The sequence below is a fragment of the Monodelphis domestica genome, chromosome 6, assembly GCF_027887165.1.
Source record: "Monodelphis domestica isolate mMonDom1 chromosome 6, mMonDom1.pri, whole genome shotgun sequence".
Classification (NCBI taxonomy): domain Eukaryota; kingdom Metazoa; phylum Chordata; class Mammalia; order Didelphimorphia; family Didelphidae; genus Monodelphis; species Monodelphis domestica.
The window spans coordinates 32,419,217-32,440,061 of NC_077232.1; the positions used below are offsets into that span (position 1 = coordinate 32,419,217).

Here is a 20,845-nt window from a genome sequence, read left to right on the forward strand (position 1 = left end):
TCAATACTTGAAAAGATTTCATTAATGGGAGTATTGCCCTTCTGACCCCTAAATATCTTAGTAGATGGTTTCATAAGCTTCAATTGCCACAAAACTCACCAGCTCCTAACTGACCTTTTGGTCCCTGACACATAAAGTTGTTGATTAATGTCACTGGCTAATTGGTTGGTAGATGAAAAGGTTTTCTGGACTTTGCCACACTGGCTGGTCTTCAAAAAACAATCAGGGTCATGCTACCAGTTTTCTCAGCTGTTTAGGGTACACACCTATGGCACAAACTTAAAGAACTCAGGGCCCCTTCCAAAATACAAGTCATCAGAGGAGGACTTTATTGAAATAGTGCCTGTAGGACTAATGTAAAAAGTACAATAGTACTTGTGATGAAAAATTACTTGTAGCTATTCCTGAATGAATAGCCCCCCCCCCATTTTGTAGCTAAGATAGAGTAAAATATGAGCTGCAAATAGTATTATCTACTATTTAAATGTATAATATAAACATTAAAAAGTGAGCTAATACATTTCAAGCCTAACAATATAAGATATGGCCTAGACTTGTGGTTTAATTGGTAAAGGCAATTCCCAGGAGAACAAAGGCCCTCTACCAATGCAAGTGTGCTAACTCCCTTTTATCACACTCCTTGCTATAATAATCCCTGATGATAGATTGTTATAGTGGTTACTGTAACAAAACCTGGAATGATTGATTATGCATTGTACATTATTTCAAAATCACTTTCAATATAGCAGTGCTTTCCCACTATTAGAAGCTACTAACTGCTTGATAACACTGTAAAAGGGGTTTTTCCCATGTACTCATTTGTGGCACTTTATGACCTAGGAAACTTCTGATTAAGCAAGATGTTTAAATCATTCTAGTAAATATCAAAAAATATGTTCTAGAAATTAGAATTATAAATTTAAAGTCACTAATAAAAGGAGAATATATTTCATTAGTAAAGAGAAATTTAATTTACCTCTAACTGTATATCAAGGCCTTCCACTGGGGTAGTCAAAGAGCCAAGATTGGGCAGAACATGTTCACAGAAATAAGTCACGAACCTTGTGGAATGAACATTTTTCTGTAAAAAAAGGGAAAGATAATGTTAGTCATTTAGTACCAGCACAACAGATTTAAATCCCAGTCAAATTCACTAATGAAAAGACATAAAAATCCAACCACAGAATGCATACTAACTTGAAAACAAATGGTAAGAAGCAGCAACATTTCTATGGTGCCTACTATGTACATGCCAAGCATGCTGCTAAGTGCTTTCTTACTATTATGTTCATCTCACTGTGCTGCCCATGTCCATATCTTTTTGGTTCTCGAACAGCAGGAACTGATCTGGCTGTATGTCACAGACAATTCATGTGTGACTTTTGGAGGCTTATGTCTAGAATATTCTCCCTTCACACCTCTGCTTCTTAGTATCTTCAGTGAAGCCCCAGTTTTTAAAATGGCCTTGTTTTTCTTAATCCCGAGTGCTAGGTTTTCAGATTCAACCCCTAGGCACAGTGCTTTAAGTCTCTTCCAGTCTCTTAATGCGAGTGCCCTTCCCTCTGGCATTTATCTCACGTCTACCCTATGGGCACATGGTTATTTTCACACTATATCCATGAGACTACAAGCTCCTCAAGAACAGGGATTGTCTTGTCTTTCTTTTATATCTCTAGTGCATAGCACATGATGGGTGCTAGATAGTTGTTGAATTGAACTTAAAAACCTTTCCCTCCCTCCCTCCTCTATTTTGGAAACCATTCCAAGAAGAGCAAGGGCTAGGCAATGGGGTTTAAATGTCTTCCCCAGGGTCACAGAACTAGCAAGTGTCTGTGGCCAGATTTGATTTCAGATCCCTTGATTCTAGGTTTGGTTCTCTATCCACTAAGCCAAGTAGCTGCCTTGTAAACTTTATACTTTTTTAAAAAGGAGCACCCCTTGAATGGTCTCTAATTGGAAGTACAGTCTTGGGGGTAGATGAAGTCTCATTTAGCCCAACTTTTATAGGAAGTATGAACTTCTCACAAGTGATTATGGAGCCTCTGCCCAAAGGCTTTGAATGACTACCTACCTTTACCTACCTCCATTTTCTGACTGAGATGTTTTTCCATTTCCATTTTGGATCATTTATATTAGGAATTTCTCCTCATAACTCAGTCGAAATGTGCTTCCCTAGAATTTTTGTCCTACTTCTGCAAATTGGGCCCAAATAGAATAAACTGAATTCATCTTCTACAGTATTTGTCTATCTCTGTGTATGATTTCAGTTACTCAAAAGTTTAAAAAAACAAAACAAAACAAAAAACAACTTACAGAGAAGAGTGGTACTGCCTGTCTTGTGCACTGTAAAAGTCTGTCCACACAGTCTGGATCTGCTGGGTTGAAAGTTTGCTCCAAATCAGCTTGTTCAGCCACTAATTCAACGAGCTGCTGCCTTCCACTGACTGTCTGTAAACTTTTTAACCCAGAGAGTATCTTCATGAAGAGGACAAATTCCTCACCTGTCACATCTTCAAGGACCTTTAAGAAATAAATCCAGAATATGACATATATATATATATTATCACATAGCAGCTAAACTAGTGACCAAAGTTACTGGTTCCTGAATCAGAAGTCGCGTCAGTAGGACCATGTGACATCACATTAAAGAAAGATCAGTGCCAGGGCCAGAGCTCCCAGTGTAGGATGTAGCTGTGCTTCATTCAGTTTAGCTTCCTATATTTAGAAAAGCATTGCTCTGGTTTATGGGACAACATTTCAATGGAATGGAAAACAAAGAGAGTGTTCTGATAGGTACTAAGCAAGACACAAATTAATGCATTCGGAGGAAATCCATGAAACTCAGTTAAGTAAAAGCCATGACAGTGAATACCTGAATACCAATACCTGAATAGTCACAAAATGTTCTCTAAATATATGTGGGAAAAGAGGGAGATGCCGCACATGCTTTCAAATGAAGTCTGTTAACATCACTTGGTTTGTTTTTCAATGTGAAAAGGGACAGTTCTATCAGAGAGGATATTATTAGGAAATGATTGTGCTGCAAAAAGGAAAGGGATTCTTAGATCCAGAAATACCACTCTTGGGTTTGTTTCCCAAGGAAATCGGGGAAAAAGGAAAAGAACCCATATATTCCAAAATATTTATAATAGTATTCTTTGTAGTGGCTAAGAGCTAGAAATCAAGGATATGTCCATCAGTTGGGGAATGGCTTAACAAGTTGTGGTGGATGATTATGATGGAACACTACTGCACAATAAGAAACAGGCAGGCTAATTTTTGAAAAAACTTGGAAAGATGAACATGAAATAATGAAAAGTGAAATGAATAGAATCAAGAGAACATTATCAACAGCTACATAATTAAAATGTGAAGAATTATGGATGTCCACCTCCTGAAAAAAAAAAAAGAATTGACCAATAGAAACACAAAAGACATAATTCATCTACTTTTTTTGGTTGGTTAATGCCTTCTCTGGTGAGGAAGAGGGAGGGTGATGGCTGGGAATTTATTCTTTACGGTCTAAAGAAATTTAAGGAAAACAACAAAAAATGTCTTTCATATGAATAGCCAATCCAATTGAAAAAGAGTATTCAGGAGGCTAGTGGGTAAACTGACTTTTTGAGGATTCTAGCTTCCCAACACCTATGTTTTCAATCCAGCGTGATCCAGTTGGAGTAGAGGTAAGTAAGGAATTTGGGAAAAAAAAGGGCATCCTTTGAAGTAAAAAAGATTGTTCCACAATGGACCTTTCAGAATAATATCCATAAGTATTTCATTACAGTTAAATTGATTTAAAAATGTATCATTAATTTTTTTTAATCATCATCAAAATAAGACACTTGGGCAATAAGAAAGCACATTGACACCCTTGGTCAAGGCTGAAAATATCACTACTCACTTCAAAGAACAGAGTCTTTACACTTATTAATAACGGACTGGCATTTACCTTCTTAGACTCAGTTAATATAAGTTCTTCTACTTCCTTTGTTAAGACTTCATCTGCCAAAGTCTTAAGTTTTGTAGAAAGGAATTTGATTGCTCGTTCTCGGACAATGTCTTCCCCTTGAAGAATTTGGCTGAACAAGCCCCCCAAAGTCCCTGAAAAACACACAAAAAAGGATAAACAAAAGTAATGCTAACAATGCTATATTGTCCAAGATAAACCAGAGCAAAACAAAATGTACTTAAAGGCCTCCCCAGGAGAAATAGAAAGCATTTATTCCCAAGTCAAGTAGGTGCCAACAAATTACCCCGAATTCTGTGAATTGCCAATAAAGTCTGGATCAAAATGAGAGCTCTGGAACGTAAAGATAACCCTGTGTATGTATATGATTGTCATGTACTCCAAATACTATATATATGTTTCTTAAAAATGAATAAAGTTTCATGTCAAGCTGCTAAGTCATAAGAGAAAAACACAAATTCTCATCTCTGCCATTATTTCTGAAGGTCTTATCAATTATGCATCTAAATAGTTTAAAAATATACATACACACACACACACACACATACATACATATATATAATTTCAATAAACTTGGAGAACCAATCTCAAAGTAAAATTTTATTTTGAAGAACACTACTAAATTCTACATTACCTTCTTAATCCCTTTAGGGACTAAGGATCCCACATTAAACATGCTCTTCCCTATTAAAAAAAAAAAGAAGGTAATTGATCCATTACCTTTGGCGTCCATCTTAAATATACTCAGCAGGGCATTGTTCACCAGACTAAATTCTGCCGAATCATCTAGAGAGAAATTGCCACAAAGATATATAATGAGATAAAAACCAAACAGAAAAACCCAAAGTGTAAGCCTGTTTCATTTCTAATTTCCAGGAAACATAATCTTTTCCTAGAAAAATATGAGTTATCTTCTCCATGCAGATGTTGCTCAGGTCCCTTGTCTTTCTCCTGAGCTACAGTCATCTAACACGAATTGCCAATTGGACAATTCAAACTGGATTTCTCAAATATATCTCAACCCTAACATGTAAGTATTAAACATTTCAGCTTTCTCTGTAATTCTGCCTCCCTCCTAACTTCATCAAAGGCATCAGTAACCCACGACTGCGACCTCAAGCATCAGTGGCTCTTCTCTTTCCTTCATCTCACACATTCAATTAGGTACCAAATCTTTTCCAGTCTACTTTTGAAATATATCTCATATTGGTCACCTTCTCTCTATAGGACCACCATGCTAATTCAGGCCCTCATTCTCTCAGACTACTGCATTCAATCTTTCCTTTTCCTCAAGTCTCTTGCCTCCACAAACTATCCTCCATCAACTACCAAATTGATATTTCTTAAAATGCAGATCTAAAGGCCACCCTCTTACTCAACAAGCTACAAATACAAAATCCTTTTTGGTTTTGAAATCTTTTTACAACCTGACACTACCCTAAATACCCCATCTCATTCTGTATCTTTCTTGCTTTTCTGTATTTTACTCCCAAGTCAAAATGGCCTTTTCTGGGTTCCTCCTTCCCTTCTCAGTCAGTGTGCTTAGCATAGTGCCTGCACTTAGAAAATGCTTGCTAATTTATTGAGGTAAGTTTTGGCTAAATGTAAAAACTTCCAAGTTACTTAAGCTTTCCTTGTTTTCCCTTATGTCCAACACAGCACCTCTCATCTTTCAGTTGTGAACAGGTTGCTCCCAGCCTAGAATCTCTTTCTTCTCATGCCCCAATTCTCTGAATTGCAATTTTTCTTTAAAGTTCAGCTCAAAGTGTTGTCTTCTTGAGGCCTTTCTTCATCCCCCACAACCACTGGTGTACCCTCTTCTGATTACTTTGTTTCTAATTTGTATGTATTTATAAATATATGTGCTGTCTTTCTCAATAGAATGCAGTTCTTGAGGACAGGGTCTATTTCATTTGTCTGTCTATCTAATTCCCAGGCATAGCTTTTGGTATGTGGTAGGTACTTAATAAATGTTTGTCATAAACAAGAGCTGTGAGTACAAATTAAAGAGTAATCCAAATTGTTAATTTGGACTTAATATAGTTTGTCTTGCTAGATAAACATGAAAAACTATAGGCAATTGGTCTTCATTTGGTAATAAGCAATACCATAATTAGACATCCCAAAAAAACAAAATTATCACCTGGCTGTTTTTTTTAAAGGAATAAACACAACTAGAAGGTAGGTTAGGCCATTAGCCACCTCAAACTAAGACACCTCAGTGTTTAACATTGGTAGGGTTCTTAGTAGTGAGGGGCTGCTAAATATTTAATGACTGGTTCTACAGGAAAAAACATGTATACTGAACCTTTTAAGTTTAATCTGATTAATAATTTTCTTCATCACTTCCCTAGTCTAAAGAGCCACCATCACAAAAAAAGACACCCCGCCCCCCTCCCCAACCAATTCCCAAAGTATAAATGCTCACAGTGAAAATTTACAACTCTCTCAAGCTGGTCAAAGACGGTTTTAGTATATCCTTAACTATCAGCCACACAGAATCTGTCTTTCAGATGGCAGAAATATAAAGGTAAGAAGAAGACAAGCAAACATCCTACCTGTTTGCAGAAGCTGGGTCAGAATGTCTGCCACTCGGGGAAGGTTCTCTCCTGTAGCAAACTGAGGGAGTTCTTTAATCGCTTGTCGTCTGATCTTTTGTTAATGAAAGAAAAAAAGTAACAAGAATTCATCATTTTAAATTTAATCTTATGTGAAAAAAGTTATTAATCCTAAAGATACTTAGATAGTACAGATCTTATGTAATCACCACAACAGGAAAACAATATAAGCATAGAGAAAGAATTTCAGTAGTTTGAGCCTCAGAGGTAGAACACATGAAACACATGACTATTACAGTTTTAAAACTCTGCTGCTGGTACTGGGTCAATGAAAGGTTTATAAGAAAGGTAACTAAATAAGACAAAAAGGAAAGTGAACTGAACACTGTGGGATCTGAGATGACAAAAGCTGCTGCTTCTACTTGGTAAACTGATTCCTTGGTGGTTTCTAACTTTACTATTCTGATTCTGATGAAATCATGGATTCCTAAAAGTACCAAATTAAACAGACACACAATGTGTGATAAATCTTATGGCAAAATATGCTGCTATAGCCAATTTCAAGTCAATACAAAGATTTCAGAAAACCACATACACAAAATTCACAATATCCTATATATACTGCTGGGTGTACATACAAATGTACTCACAGCAACAGCAGTCTGCTATTGTGGGACAAGTATGACTAAGGAATGAGAGGATCTTGGTCCATATTTCAGCTTTGCTACTAATTATGTGAGTATGGGTAATTTCCTTTAACATCTCTGAATCCTAATTTCCTCATCTGTAAAAGGAGGATAACAATACTCGTACCACTTACCTCACAGAGTTGTTTCAAGGAAAGTGCTTTGAAAAACTTAAAATCAATACAGTAATGTGAGTTATTTGTTATTACCCAGTAAAATGGACTAAAGAGCGAATTATCTTTTCACAAGTATAATAAAGCCTGCTAGTATTATAAGTATTATAAGATATAGGTTTGATTTCCCAGTGTGCTTCTGAAGCTCAACATATCCACCAGAACTGCCAACTACAGAAAATGCTTTCAGTAGAACTCCTAAAAAGTTTGTAATAAAATACTTACTGACACATCTTCATCTTCACAAAGATCGAGTTGTGCATTAATAGCAGAATCGGCCAATTCAGGGAAATGACTGAAGAATTTTGGAATAAACTGTGCTGCTAATCTTTTTTCCTTGGTGCCTCCTTTCACACCATCTAAGATCACCTGATAGGCATCTTTGTGCTGAAAAAAAAGAGAGAGAGAAAAGTTGATGATTGGGAATTGTAAGTGTAGGACTATACCAAGATTGAATGAACTTTATTATTTAGGAATTTTACAGTGAGAAGAAAGAGGACTATCCTATGAACTTCTTCTTTAAATGAGCACTATCCACTTGAAACAATATACTTTACCCATTTTAGGAGTCAGATGCCTTCAATTAAAGTTAAAAAAAAAATCAAATTGCCTAAGTAGAAGAAATATTGCCAACTATTTCAGGAACTATTATCTCTCAATCAGATATATAGTCCAGGATGTGCAATTATCTCAAAGTATATCATGAAATTTACACCTGCAAATGTACAGATAAAATGGATATATATGTGGTCATTCTGAAATCACACAACTTCAAGGATGTTTGGGAAAACCCATCACCATTGTGTAAAAAATAAGACTTGAATTCAGGACTCCAATCCCCAGAATCCTTTGTAATCACACTGAATTCTTGCCTGGATGAGAACACAAATGATTATTTAAAGGAGTTCTCCACCTACTGAGGATCTTTTTGGACTTCCATTTTGGAGCAGAGGCGTCTCTTCCATGATGTGAAATTATCTTGTCTAGGCCTGTCTGGCCTAGGCACGTGTTTTCTTATCCTGTATTTTCTCTAATCCTTAATCTTTAATAAACCTCAAAAATATAATACTCCTTGCAGAGAGAAACTAATTTCTACCTGCCTCAGTTTCCAAATTTTAATCTTTACAGTTGGGAGTAAGCCCACTCTCTCTAGCCCAGGTATCCCACAATCCATTTGAATCATCTAAGCAGCAGAAAGATTGACCACTAGTTGGGGAAATCTTTTCTACTTTTCCTAAGTGGCTAAACTGACTACTTACTTACAGTGTTTGGATGAGATTGAAACGAATAGTTCTATTCCTTATAAAGAGAAGGCTAAGGGCATCTGAGTCTCACCATGTGCAGTGCCACTGTCACCTGACCTAATTATATAATCCAAGGAAGGGCCCCCTTGGATTTGTCATCCTTCTTGCCACTTTGTCCTTTGACTTCTTTGCATCTGTTCTGTAGCACTTTCTTTTAGAAGTTTCTCCTAATTAGTTAGCATACTCCTTGAGCACAGGGCCCCCTGTTTTGCTTGTATCCTGAGTGTTTGGCAAATAGTAATCTGTTGAGAAACACTTTTTCATTGATTCACTCATTTCAAAAGATGGGGAAAAACCCCAAGAGTCAAGATCTTATACCACAGAGTCACTGAAATGATTCGTTAAGGGGGCAGCTGGGTGGCTCAATGGATTGAGAACCAGGCCTAGAGATGGGAGGTCCTGGGTTCAAATGTGACCTCAGATACTTCCTAGCTATGTGACCCTGGGCAAGTCCCCCATTGCTTAGCCCTTACCACTATTCTGCCTTGTGTGAAGATTAAATTTAATTCTCCCCTGATTGTGAAGATTGAATTGTAATCCCTATTTTTAGAACACCCTACTTAGAGTATGGAGATCTGCTCATTTTTAGATCTAATCACCAAAAGTGTAAACATCCCACTTAGTCAGGGAGGTCTGTGACCCACTGTGTGCAGTAGTGGGTGGGGAATCAGAATTGACTGACTGCCTTCTGGGCAGTCCTGGAGCAGAGTGTCAACTGTGACTGGTAGATGTAAAATTAGGGGAAGACACAGGAAGTTACACAAGATAAAATGTCTTTAAAAGGGAGTGACAAGTTCCTGAAGGATTTCAATTCTTCATGCTTTCAGAGTTTAGGCTGAAGAGGGGCAGAAGGATCTGCTGACTGGACCTAAGACCCTGTTCCTTTAGACTGACATATGGTGAGTGAAAAGCTAACTCTTAACTGCTGGATAGTCAGAAGAGACTAACCTCAGGAGAGACCTGTCCTCTTAAGAGCGATTCCCAGAATCCCCAGGGCCTTGGCCTCTCTGGTTAAGAACTAACTCTCCCTGCCCAGGGGCCAAGAGCAAATTACTTAGTGTTTAGGCTATCTTACCTTATTATCCTCTTTCTGATTTCTTACTTCACTCTTTCTACACTTTGTAAATAAATTGTAAATAAAATCTCTTTGGAATGAAAATTCCTGGTGACCATACTCTTAAATAATCAAGTCCAATCCTTTAAAAATTAACCCCATTTCCCCCTTACACTTGGAACTAATACTCAGTATTGAGTCTAAGAGGGAAGGTAAGAGTAAAAAAAAATGATGCATTAAAATCAATGCCCTACAACAAAAGCAGAGTCCATATTTAATGTTCCTCCTTGAAAGATGCACTTTAACCACCCCTCCTCCCTCTTAACAGAATCTTAGCTTGGGAAGGGAACACACAGTCTAAGTCTTGAAGAATGCTTTAAACATTGTACCTAGCATGTGGTCAGTCAGCCTTTGATTACTGATCTCTAATGTAGGGAACCTATTATTTCTACATTTTGCTCATTCCAGTTTTGGATAGCTTTAATTTTTGAAAGCTTTCTCAACCCCCCCTTTAATTATTAGGATTTTATTTTGGTAAAACCCGAGATGACTGACCTGTATTAAATTGACTGAATTCACCTTAATATTGGAGTCTAAAAAAATACTTCTGGATCTTGACTTTGGTAATCATATATGAAAGGTGTCATTGCCGCCTTTGTGTCATCATCTAAGGTGTCATTTGTAGTACAGCATAATGGGGAAAGGGCTGTATTGAATCTGACAATTGAGACTGAAATCCTGATTCTAATTAACTACTTTTGTGGGGCAAGCAAGATAACTTTCTAGGAATCAAATTCCTCATCTGTAAAATGAGAACAAGGATCGTCCCTTTGCAGCAAAATGCAAATACATACCTGCAAATTTGAAAAGCATGCCATCTATATCTTTATCAATGTTAAACAGTCTGGGATTAAGCACAAATCTGTGGAGAACTCCACTGGAGATCTTCCAAGTTGACATGGAACAACTAATGATTATACTTTGAAATATCAGCTAGTCCAAATTGCTCATCTTTCCTGCAGGAATGGGACACAAGATCTTGTCAAATGCTTTGTTAAACTCTAAGCCTGTAATGGCAAACCTATGGCACACACAGACCTCTCTGTGGGTACTCATGCCAAGGATCCACTGTGCCTATCCCTTCAGCAGAGTTCACTAGAAAGGATGGCTCAGGTGGGCTGTTCCCCTCTCCCCAGGGGGAGTTAGTAAACAGAACTCTTCAAGACTGCCCCACCCAAGTCGGAATACAATGGCCTCTTAATTACCTGGGTAAAACAGAAATAATTTATTCCTTTACTATTAGAAGCAATCAGTGTCTTTACTATACAAAGTATTTGGGGGATTTGGGGATGTCTTTTGAGTTTATACTTTTAAAATGTTCAAAACTGTAGTCTAGTGATTTAGGAATAAGTTTTATGAACCTGAGGCTAAGCTAATAGCCTCATAGGCTCCCTTCCCCAGTTTCTTTCACAAGTAACCTTTGTGGCTTTAATTTCCATTCTTCTCCCCCCTCACCTCTAATTAACCTAACCTGTTCAATTTGCATTCAAAAGGATGCAGGCTTGAAGCTCTGGAAAACACAATAGTAGTTTGTCAATCTCCTGCATCCAAATTAAAAACCCGACTTCAATCCTGGACCTTTTGCTAAAAAGGTTAATTTGGAGGATATCCCCTTCAGGAAGGCTGGAAGTGATGGGGTGAATGTGTCAGGTTTATGTCATTTAACCTGAGGGTTATATTTTCCTATAAATAAGGGGTTTTCCTATAAACTGGGGCTTTTTTGCTTTCCCCTAGGTTTGTGGGGATCATAACTCATATAATTAGAGGGGAGCAGAGTGCTTGCCCCTCACCTCTCCCTCTCCCCAAGTTTGACAACATCACCTGCCCAGCAGTCTAATGAAAGTACTTCCTACCTCCCCTGGATGGGGTAAAGGGGGGTTGGGGGGAAGCAGTTCACAGGCACTCAGTGGGGGGCTGGGAGGAAGGCATGGGCATGGCAATTGGTCTGAGGTGGGGTGGGGGTGGGGGGCCTGGTACTCCATCTCTAAAAGGTTCCCTATCACTGCTCTAGGCAAATTATCTCAATAGCACTGCCACTATTTACTAGTCAGGTAAGTGTGCCCAAAAAAGGAAATGATGGTAGTCTTAACAAAACTTTACAGGTTCTCTGTGACCACACTTCCTTTTCTAGATATTCAGTCCTAGAATGTAGGCCAAATTGAAGTTAGGCCGACTACTCTACAGTTTGCAGTCTATGCTCTCTTTCCTCTCTTGAAAAGGGTTTTTTTTTTCCTTTTCTGAAAAAAGAAGCTTTTTTCTTTTCTGATCCTTTTCTGAAGTGATACTAATTCAGTTCTTTACCATTTTCCAAAGATCTCACCAATCTCCTCGACCAGTTTTCAGGCTCCTTAGATATATGGTTCAATTTGGCTTGGTGATCTGAACTCCAGCCATTTTTAGTCTGTTCTTCCCCTTCACCCATCAAACTTCTTGGCGGAGAAAAAGAGAATGACAAGGCAAGAAAAATAGACCAGCTCTACTTTTGCTTTCTCTCTATCATTTCACCCTTCCCACCCCAGTGATCTCCATCTTTGGGGTTCCTTTTTTCCCAATCTCTCTTGAAAGTTCCCCCTTTTTTCCTGGGATTTTTCTTGCCAACATCAGATCACTTTCAGCTTTCCCATCCAGAAAAGGAAATGACATCATCTCCTCTGGTGAACCACTAAACTGTGCTTCAAAGTTATACCTTAGGCCTAACCTAAATCCTTTGCTTGGAAAAATTATTTAAAACATAGTTGTGAAATTGAAAGCCTAAATGGAACCAGAGAAGATGTATGTAAGTTTTAACTATAATTTTTTAAACAAATTAAAATCCCAGATACTAACAAAATGTAGTCTATAATATATATAGTCTATAATAGTAGTCTATAATAACAGACTTGATACCTTCTATCTCAGACTATCACTGGAAGGTAAGGGATCTACGGATAATTTCAATTGCGGCAAGCAAACAATGAAGTTAGAGAAATTAAATCATTTTGACATCTAACAGTGTTTTAACTTTATAGAGACTAGAACAGAAATGCTATTAGATCTGTATTTAAAAGGGTTAGTTATGAAGATAAATAGAAAGTAATTCAAGGGATGTCACTAATGTATTTTCTATAGCAGTCAAAGCAGTTTGCTCTCCTTTTAATAGGCTAGTTTCCTTCTTTCTACAACTCTCAGACCAACCTGTATGTATTATGGATGCAGGAATAAATAACTGTGTTTTATAGAGCTCCTTGAAGAACCAAGCCAACAAAATGCTGTATCTATTCTTCTCTTTCATCTACAGGGCATAAAGATCTTTACAGGCAGTAGTTTTCACAATACTTTCACCAGGTAGATATTATCTGCTTCACAAAGCAGGAAGCATACTCTCAAAGATGCCTTCTGGAGAGCTTCAATTTGAGTCAATGGCAAAGAGAGGGTAAAACATGCTCATGACTGGGTTAAGGCATTGTTTTTTGTCTTATCTTTTTCCAGTTCAATGGAAATATTTCAGATATTGAAATAAATGAATTGCCTCTTACACAAACAGTAAATCAAAATTAACATTAACACCTATGTTTATGCTCTTTGCCTGAGCAATCCATCTGACCAAATGAATGAAGCTCCAAAGAAAATCACTAGGGCATTGGAGTAAATGCTTCATCTGCAATCAGATTCAGGTCTCTTAACCTACCACAAAAGAAACATCCCCAGGCAGCTACATAATTCCAGTTATTAGTCAGAGTAGTGATTTACAAAATAAAACTAATTTTTAAAAGTGGTTCATGAACCATCAGATATTAGATGGAATGGAATGTATTTAGGGTCAAAGGTGGTGGAAGGAGCCAGACTGCACCCAATGAATTATTTGGAAAATTAGATAAAGTTAACATGTGGATAATACCCAGCAGCTATGGTATCACTTTTTCTATTGAGGGAAACTCACTTTGCAATTCACACAGAAGTAGGTTCTTTTTCATAAATTACTCATGCATTGCTTGTATTAGAGTAAATTTGTAAGTTTTTCTAGTTCAGTTTTACCAAAAGATACTTAAAAGGTGGTGACTAATGAACTATATAATCACTACATTTCTAAGCTTTTCCATCTTCTTAGAGCAACGGAAGAAAAAACTAGTAGGAAAATTTAGGGTTGGAAAAAACTCCATAGTCCAATAACAGATTTTTACTAAGTAACAGAAAACCTTAAGATAGCTAGGCACTAAAACCAAGAATATTCTGACCAGAAGTCAGATTTTGAATTGAAGAGGGGATGGGGGATAGTTTTCTCAAAAACAAAACAACTCCCTCCGAAAAAAAAAAAAAACTCCAAACCAAAAAATATTATAATAAGAACTACAGATGATCTTATGTTTAAAAATCCCTAAAAGAGAAAAAAAAAACCACCTAAGAAACTAATCACAACTTGCACAATACTTCCTCTCACACCTACATAGATATGTAGCTCTACTGGACTTGTGGTTTTATTGGTAGAAATAACTCCTGGGTGAAAAAATCCAGAGTGAAAAAAATTCCCTGAACCAATGCAGGTTAACACCTTCTTCACAACTTTTAGTCTGAGAAAGCCTCCTTGGGATACCTTTTGGTATCCACTTTTAGTTACCATTTTTCAGTTTTCAGTCATTATGATTACCATTTCAACAATGATTTAATAATTTTCATTGTTTTTAAACTGAGAATTGTTTTGTATGTTAATTTACAATTCTGTTATTTCTTCACCCTTGGTTATGTTTCTATAGTGACTACACACTATCCTAATGAATTTTTTTAATCAATTACTTGTAGAAAATTATGTTAAAATTTTGTAATACACTTTTCTTGGTATTTTATTCACTAGTTTTTCTTTCAAATAGTCAAATTTATTATTTTCCTACTACAAAGAATGTGGTTGGTAGGTAAGAACTGATCATCCTTTAAACAATAAAATAAATCTATTATTTCATTTTCTTTTAATTAAAAACATTTTAGTATATAAGAGTTCAGGGAGCAATTTATTGTGGTATAATATTGTGGTGTGGTGTGAGATAACCTGAACTCATTTCTCATTGTACTGTTCTCTACTGTTACCATCATTATTCGCTGAATAATGATTCTATTCCCTTCTCTTATGTGGCAATTGATTTTTCAAATAGTAATCTATTTTATAGGTTGAATAATATTTTGGAGATTTCTATTAAGTTCTACTATACTATTTTCCCATTTCTTCCCCAATATAAGACTGAGTTTTATAATTATATACTATTTTTATTATAGATGATATTAAAATAATATATAATTATGTTTTTAAATTACAACTGAGAAAATCTCCCTTTATTATGTGTTCTTCCAACCTACCCAACATCTCAATAATCTTCCCTTTTTTGTTCTTCTATCTAAATTTTGCTCTACCACACACAAAAATGTCTATATAAATTTTGCTAACATATACAAAAATGTCTAGAATCATAGGGAATCTAAGAGTGACAGAGGATTCAGAATAGTAACAATACATCTGAAGCTACTTTATATATTTGAGACAGCTAACTCAGACGGGTCATTCTCAATGGCCTCTCCTCTTTTCTCTTGAGATAGACCCTTAAGTCAGCTGCCAGGTTTGGAACCTCAAGAGGACCACAGTCTTACTTTTCTGCTCTAAGTTCCCTTGGACAGAGGATCAAGTATTTATAAGAGGAAATGCTGATTTGTGTGGGTGAATCATAAAAAGTGCAAATTCTTAGGGAAATGGACCTGGGGATATCCCTTCTATCACCTGCCCCTAATAGTCTTCTCTAGATTCAGGAGACTGAGGAGGAAAGATAAGTTGATGCACTTTTAAATTAAATTCCTATCATTAAAGGGAACAAGAATACAGAAATGGTTGCATGGGATTTTTTTTTTCAGGAAAAGAGTACAGAGACATAAATAGAAAAGCAGGTTCTGTATTAGAGAGAAGGAACAATTCAGTTTGCCTGGAGCAAAGATACATAAAGTGAAATGATAGAAAGATAAGACTGGGAAGATGGAGGTACCTCTTTGGGGAAGGTTTTGAAAGTCAAGTCAGAGACCTCTATTTGAAAGACAAAATGATAGGAAGCAGAGGTGGGTCATCACCAGATCCTAGCATCAGTTCAATAATAGCATATGAGTTGGACTAGGGAGGGATGGAAAAGTAAGAAAACTTTTCAGGTTAGGAGGCTAACACAAGAAAGTGCAGGCAGAAATAAATGAAAGTCTGTCCTTGTGTGAGAAAGAGATGGGAAATATATTGTGATGGCTAAGGCAGATGAAAGAAAATAAAGAGTGAATGTTAATCCCAATACTTCCCACATGAGAAACTGGTTGAATGATTTTACTGTGGGCTGTAACGATTAAAATTTAGGGAATATGGGGAGACTGAGGCAAGATAGAAATTAGTTTCTCTCTGCAAGGAGTATTATATTTTTTTAGAGGCTTATTGAAGATTAAGGATTAAAGAAAATACAGGATAAGAGACACGTGTCCAGGCCATAGAGAGGCCTAGACACAACCTCACCTACATTATGAAAAAAAGCCACATCTGCCCCAAACGGAAGTCCAAGAGCCAAGAGCCAAGAGCCCCTCAAAAGCCTTTGAATCAGCTTAAATACCTTCTCCATCTCGGCCCAGGTGAGATTACAAGGCATTCTGGGGAAGTGGAGCAAAGGCTCGTGGGGATTGTAGTCCTGTATTCGAGTCTATTTTTTACATTTCCCTATGTGATCATTTTTGGAAAAATTAATTCCCCCCCCCCCAAAGGATCATAAAAACATAATCAACTTAAAAGATTACAATAATGTGAGGATAAGAGATAAAAAAAAGAATAAAAACAATAATTGCTGAACGCATTGACAAAAAGCCCTTTAGGGGGCAGTCCCCTTTGGCATAAAAGTACACATACAAATAAATGTTCAATCAACCACACCCAAAGCTCAATTTGATCTTGTGCAGCTTGTGGTCTGGAGGCTTCTTCATGGTGGCTTCTCCAACAGTTCAGTTCTGGATTCAGAGATGTAGCATCTTCTTTACCTAAAATTCTTCTCAAAAGGAATTTAAACTTTGCAATTTACAATAATTTTTTTTTACAGGGCAAAATTGTGAAGTCCGAAGAAGCAGCTTAGTTTTGGACATAATATAAAATCCAGTGCTAGAATGAACTTTAGAAATCATGCACTAGCTATATCTTATTAGCTGCCTTCTTGGGGAGGTGTGGGAGAAAAAAAAATAAAGAGTAGTAAACAAAATTTTTAAAAACTTAGCTTTTGTATGTTTATATTTATTTGTGTATATTTATTTGAAGAAGGAATTATATATGTGCAAAAGTTGTCTTTGGGATAATACCAATATTCAAATATGAATGTAAATTCTTAAGAACTTAAGATTTTTAGTTTGTAAAGAGAGAATACTTTAGTTATAATAAAAGCTATATACTATTTTTAAAACTCTAAAACATCAGTGTAGTCAATTCTCTCAAGTTACAAATGAGGAAAATAAGGCCTAAGATGGCTAAGTACCTTGCCCAAGGGCATCCTGGTGACCCTGGCTGTGGTGTTTTCAACCATGCTGGGAGTAAATTTTATCTGGGAGGAAGTGATAGATGAAGCCACCACAGGGGAAAAGGGGTGCCAAAGAAGAGATTAGAGAAAAAGATATAAGGCCAATTGGCCAAAATCTTGGAAAATAAACCTGTAGGGTCAAAAGGAGTGACATGAACAAGAAGAAGTTGTTAGAGACATAGAACCAGGAGTTTAGTATCTTGAAGTTAAGGGAAAAGATAGTAAGGAATGTTCCTTCCTATCAAAAATTGCAGATGCCCAGGTGGGTAATGGGAAAAAAAAAGACTGTTATGTTTATCAATAAAAAACTCATTGATGGCTTTTGAGAAAATGTAGTACTGATGAGGCCTGAAGGCAGTTTGAAAGAGTTAAAAAGGGAATAGTTTTCTATGAGTTTCTTTTTCTTTCCTTTTTAAAACCCTTACCTTCTGTCTTGAAGTCAATACTGTGTATTGGCTCCAAGGCAAAAGGTAAGGGCTAGGCAATGGGGGTCAAGTGACTTGTCCAGGGTCACACAGCTGGGAAGTGTCTGAGGCCAGATTTGAACCTAGGACCTCCCATCTCTAGGCTTGGCTCTCAATCCACTGAGCTACTCAGCTGCCCCTCTATGAGTTTCTATGAAACTAGTTTTCAACTTTTTTTTTGGTAACGAGGAGAAAGATATGATAGTTGATGAGTAAAAGGATAAAGGGAACCATGTCAATTTTGTAGGCAGATGAAGGAAGAAGGGAATAATAGAGGGATCAACTAATGATAATAAAAGAATGATAACAAAAACAAGGTCCTAGAGGAAGAAAGTTAGATATAATCAAAGGCACAGCTAGTTTCCTTTTAAGAAATATGAAAAGGATGTCTACTTAGCTGTCTTGGTCCCTTCCTCCTTTGTAAAAAACTTCCACAATTTAAGGGTAATAATAGAAAATTCCTTGATCAGTTCTCATGTTTGTATACTGTGTCCCTTTTTCCCCCTTAAGGGTAACAGGAAGAAATTGTGTTATGGGTAAATCTAAGTACCATACTCTAATGTCTATTTTCTTAGAACTCAGTTACTTCAACATGAGGAAAACTCACTTCATTGTGGCAAGGCTTCTAATAATCTGAAATTGTTATTTTACATTTGAGCCACTAGAGTGGTAATGAAGGTACTTAGCATAGAACATTTATTTAGAGAACTACATTAAGCACTTTATGTAAAATAATTTGTAGTTTTACAGGTAAAAATGCCAGAACAACAATCCTCAATAATTCACAAAAAATTAATCCTGGTTTAGTTTCTTTTTCTACCTCACATACTTTAGACTCTCCTTCCTCTAGCTGGTCTGTATATAAGGAAAAATAAACTTGCTTTCAACTGTAGCAAAACAATAAAGTAAAACCACACAAAGTATTTCATCATCAAATTTCCATTAACATGATCATAGAACTTAGAGGTGAGGTTGCCTAAGGTCATGCAACTAATAATTGTTTCAGACAGGATTGGAACTCAAGTCTTCCTTACTCTGGAACTCTTAACTGTTATTTCCTTTTATTTAAGGACAAAGATTTTGGCCCCTCAGAGATTCTGTCTCATGTCTAGCAATGTCCTATCAACAAGCAATCAATAATCGATATCTCTCCTCTCCTTTTTTTGCTTATGTCTTTCTTTGCATTCTGAGTTTAGCACAGAGAGGCTTTGAGGCAAACAGCAAGAACCCAAGAAATACTTTTTAGCTAATTGATGACAAAGAAAATTAACTTGAAGAGGGAAAATGAAGTTTTAAACATACCTCAAACAGGCATATGCTTATTCTAGGGTTTACCAAATAAACCTGAACTAGTTATAAAGGAAAAAAAATCTCTCTTGACAAAAGAACTTCCATCTTGAATTATGTGTCCTGAAATGGCAAAAACTGCACCAGGGCTATGAAAATTACTGTAGTTTCTCAATGAGTAATAATTTTTAAAATATTATCTTTCTATGTGGACATCTAGAGTAGATGTGTTGAAGACTCATTTATCAAATAGGGGTAAATATTGAAACAACCTATTGTTGTCTTACAAATTTCTGTCCTGTACATGACTACTTCTAAATGCAAACAATTTTTTATGAATCAGGATCATTTCTTAGGAAATTAAGTCCTGGCAGAGAAACCAAGTTTAGCTTAGACGCGGGCTCCAATAGGCAGAAGAGGATGGGGGCCAGCAAGGTGTTTATCCACCACCCAGAGAGAACAGTTATGGTGAGAGCCAGATGTATAGGGAGGGAAATGTGGCCTCAGATACTTCCTAGTTCTGTGACCCTAGGGTAATCACTTAGTATCGATTCTAAGATAGAAAGAGTTTAAGAAAACAAGTTGCAGTGAGGGGAAGGGAAGGCTGGGGGTTACCGGGAGGGGGGGGTCGGCCCCGCCCCCCAGCTCTTTATCCAGGCTGGCTGGATGGCACCTCCCAAGCTGGAGGTATGGAACCCTGTAAGAATCAGCCATCGAGACCTCGTTTATTAGTGTTTCCAAGCACTGACCTGGGCTCTGCAGGTCAGGGACGGTGTTCCTGGCCCCACAGCGCTGACATTCGCTTTGTAAAGCCTCCTCCAGACAGACAGACAGCCCGACCTGGAGACAAGATCACTGGGGGAGAGCGATCGATGGATCTATCAATCCGAGCCAGAGCTGGAAAGGGCCCCGGAAGTCATTTTCTTATTTTTACAGGGAGGGAAACCAAAGCATGGCCTGAGTGGCCTCTTACACAAAGACAGACTAGCGCTCTGGCCCAAGTCTAGGAATGGGAAGGAAAAGAGAATACCGAGCTCCAGGTCGGGGCTTGGCCGCGCAGTCTAGCCCTGTATGACAGGCGGGGAGACTGAAACGCAGGAGGGAACCGGAGGAATACGGGATAACAGGGGAAACGCCGAGGCCTCTGCCCGGCATCGGCCGCGTTTTACACCCGGGGAAACCTAGGCCTGGCCCGAGAGTCGGGGAGACTTTAAAGACGAAGAAACTGAGGGTCGACGAAAGGGGCCCAGCGCAAGGGAGCCTGGGTAAGGCCGAGGCAGGGTTCAGAGTCAAGAGGCCGCCGAGGCCCAGCCGGGCCCGCTCACCTGTCCCACTTGCTCCGTGGCGTCGGCCAGAATGCCGTAGTTACGGTAAAGCTCCGCGACTGTCGGCATGATGGTGGGTGCGCGCCGGGCTCGGGCGCCGCTCCCGCCGCCGCCGCCGCCGCTGTGCCGGGGCTGCCGCCGCCGCTGTGCCGGGGCTTCCGCTCCGCCGCCACTGGCTCCCGCCGCTACTACCGCCGCCACCGCCGCCGCTGCGCACAGGCCCGCCTGGCGTGCTCCGCCCCGCGCCCACGGGCCGACGTGATGACTACAACGTAAAACGCGATGACGTCGTAAACGTGATGACGTAAGACCAGTCGGCGGGCACGGCCGCCATTCTGAGTGTCTCTGCTCTGGGGCATTCCTTGCGCCTCTTAGCGGCCGGAGGAGCGACAGCGCGGCAGCTGTAGCCACATGTGGGGCGGGGCG

The 20,845-nt window shown here is 38.2% G+C and overlaps 1 protein-coding gene across 2 annotated transcripts in view; it reads right to left on the reverse strand.

The window, feature by feature from the left end:
• API5 (apoptosis inhibitor 5) overlaps nucleotides 1-20,645 on the reverse strand; it is a 34,835-nt gene extending 14,190 nt beyond the window's left edge. For both annotated transcript variants that reach the window (XM_007497342.3, XM_001362593.5), the window contains exons 1-7: nucleotides 20,420-20,645; nucleotides 7,610-7,771; nucleotides 6,526-6,619; nucleotides 4,688-4,753; nucleotides 3,950-4,101; nucleotides 2,314-2,520; nucleotides 977-1,081 (exon numbers count right to left, since the gene is read on the reverse strand). In XM_007497342.3, the coding sequence (XP_007497404.1) occupies nucleotides 977-1,081; nucleotides 2,314-2,520; nucleotides 3,950-4,101; nucleotides 4,688-4,753; nucleotides 6,526-6,619; nucleotides 7,610-7,771; nucleotides 20,420-20,488 (855 nt within the window). In that variant the 5' untranslated portion in view covers nucleotides 20,489-20,645. The remainder of the gene's footprint in view (nucleotides 1-976; nucleotides 1,082-2,313; nucleotides 2,521-3,949; nucleotides 4,102-4,687; nucleotides 4,754-6,525; nucleotides 6,620-7,609; nucleotides 7,772-20,419) is intronic.
• Between the last annotated feature and the right edge of the window lie 200 nt (nucleotides 20,646-20,845).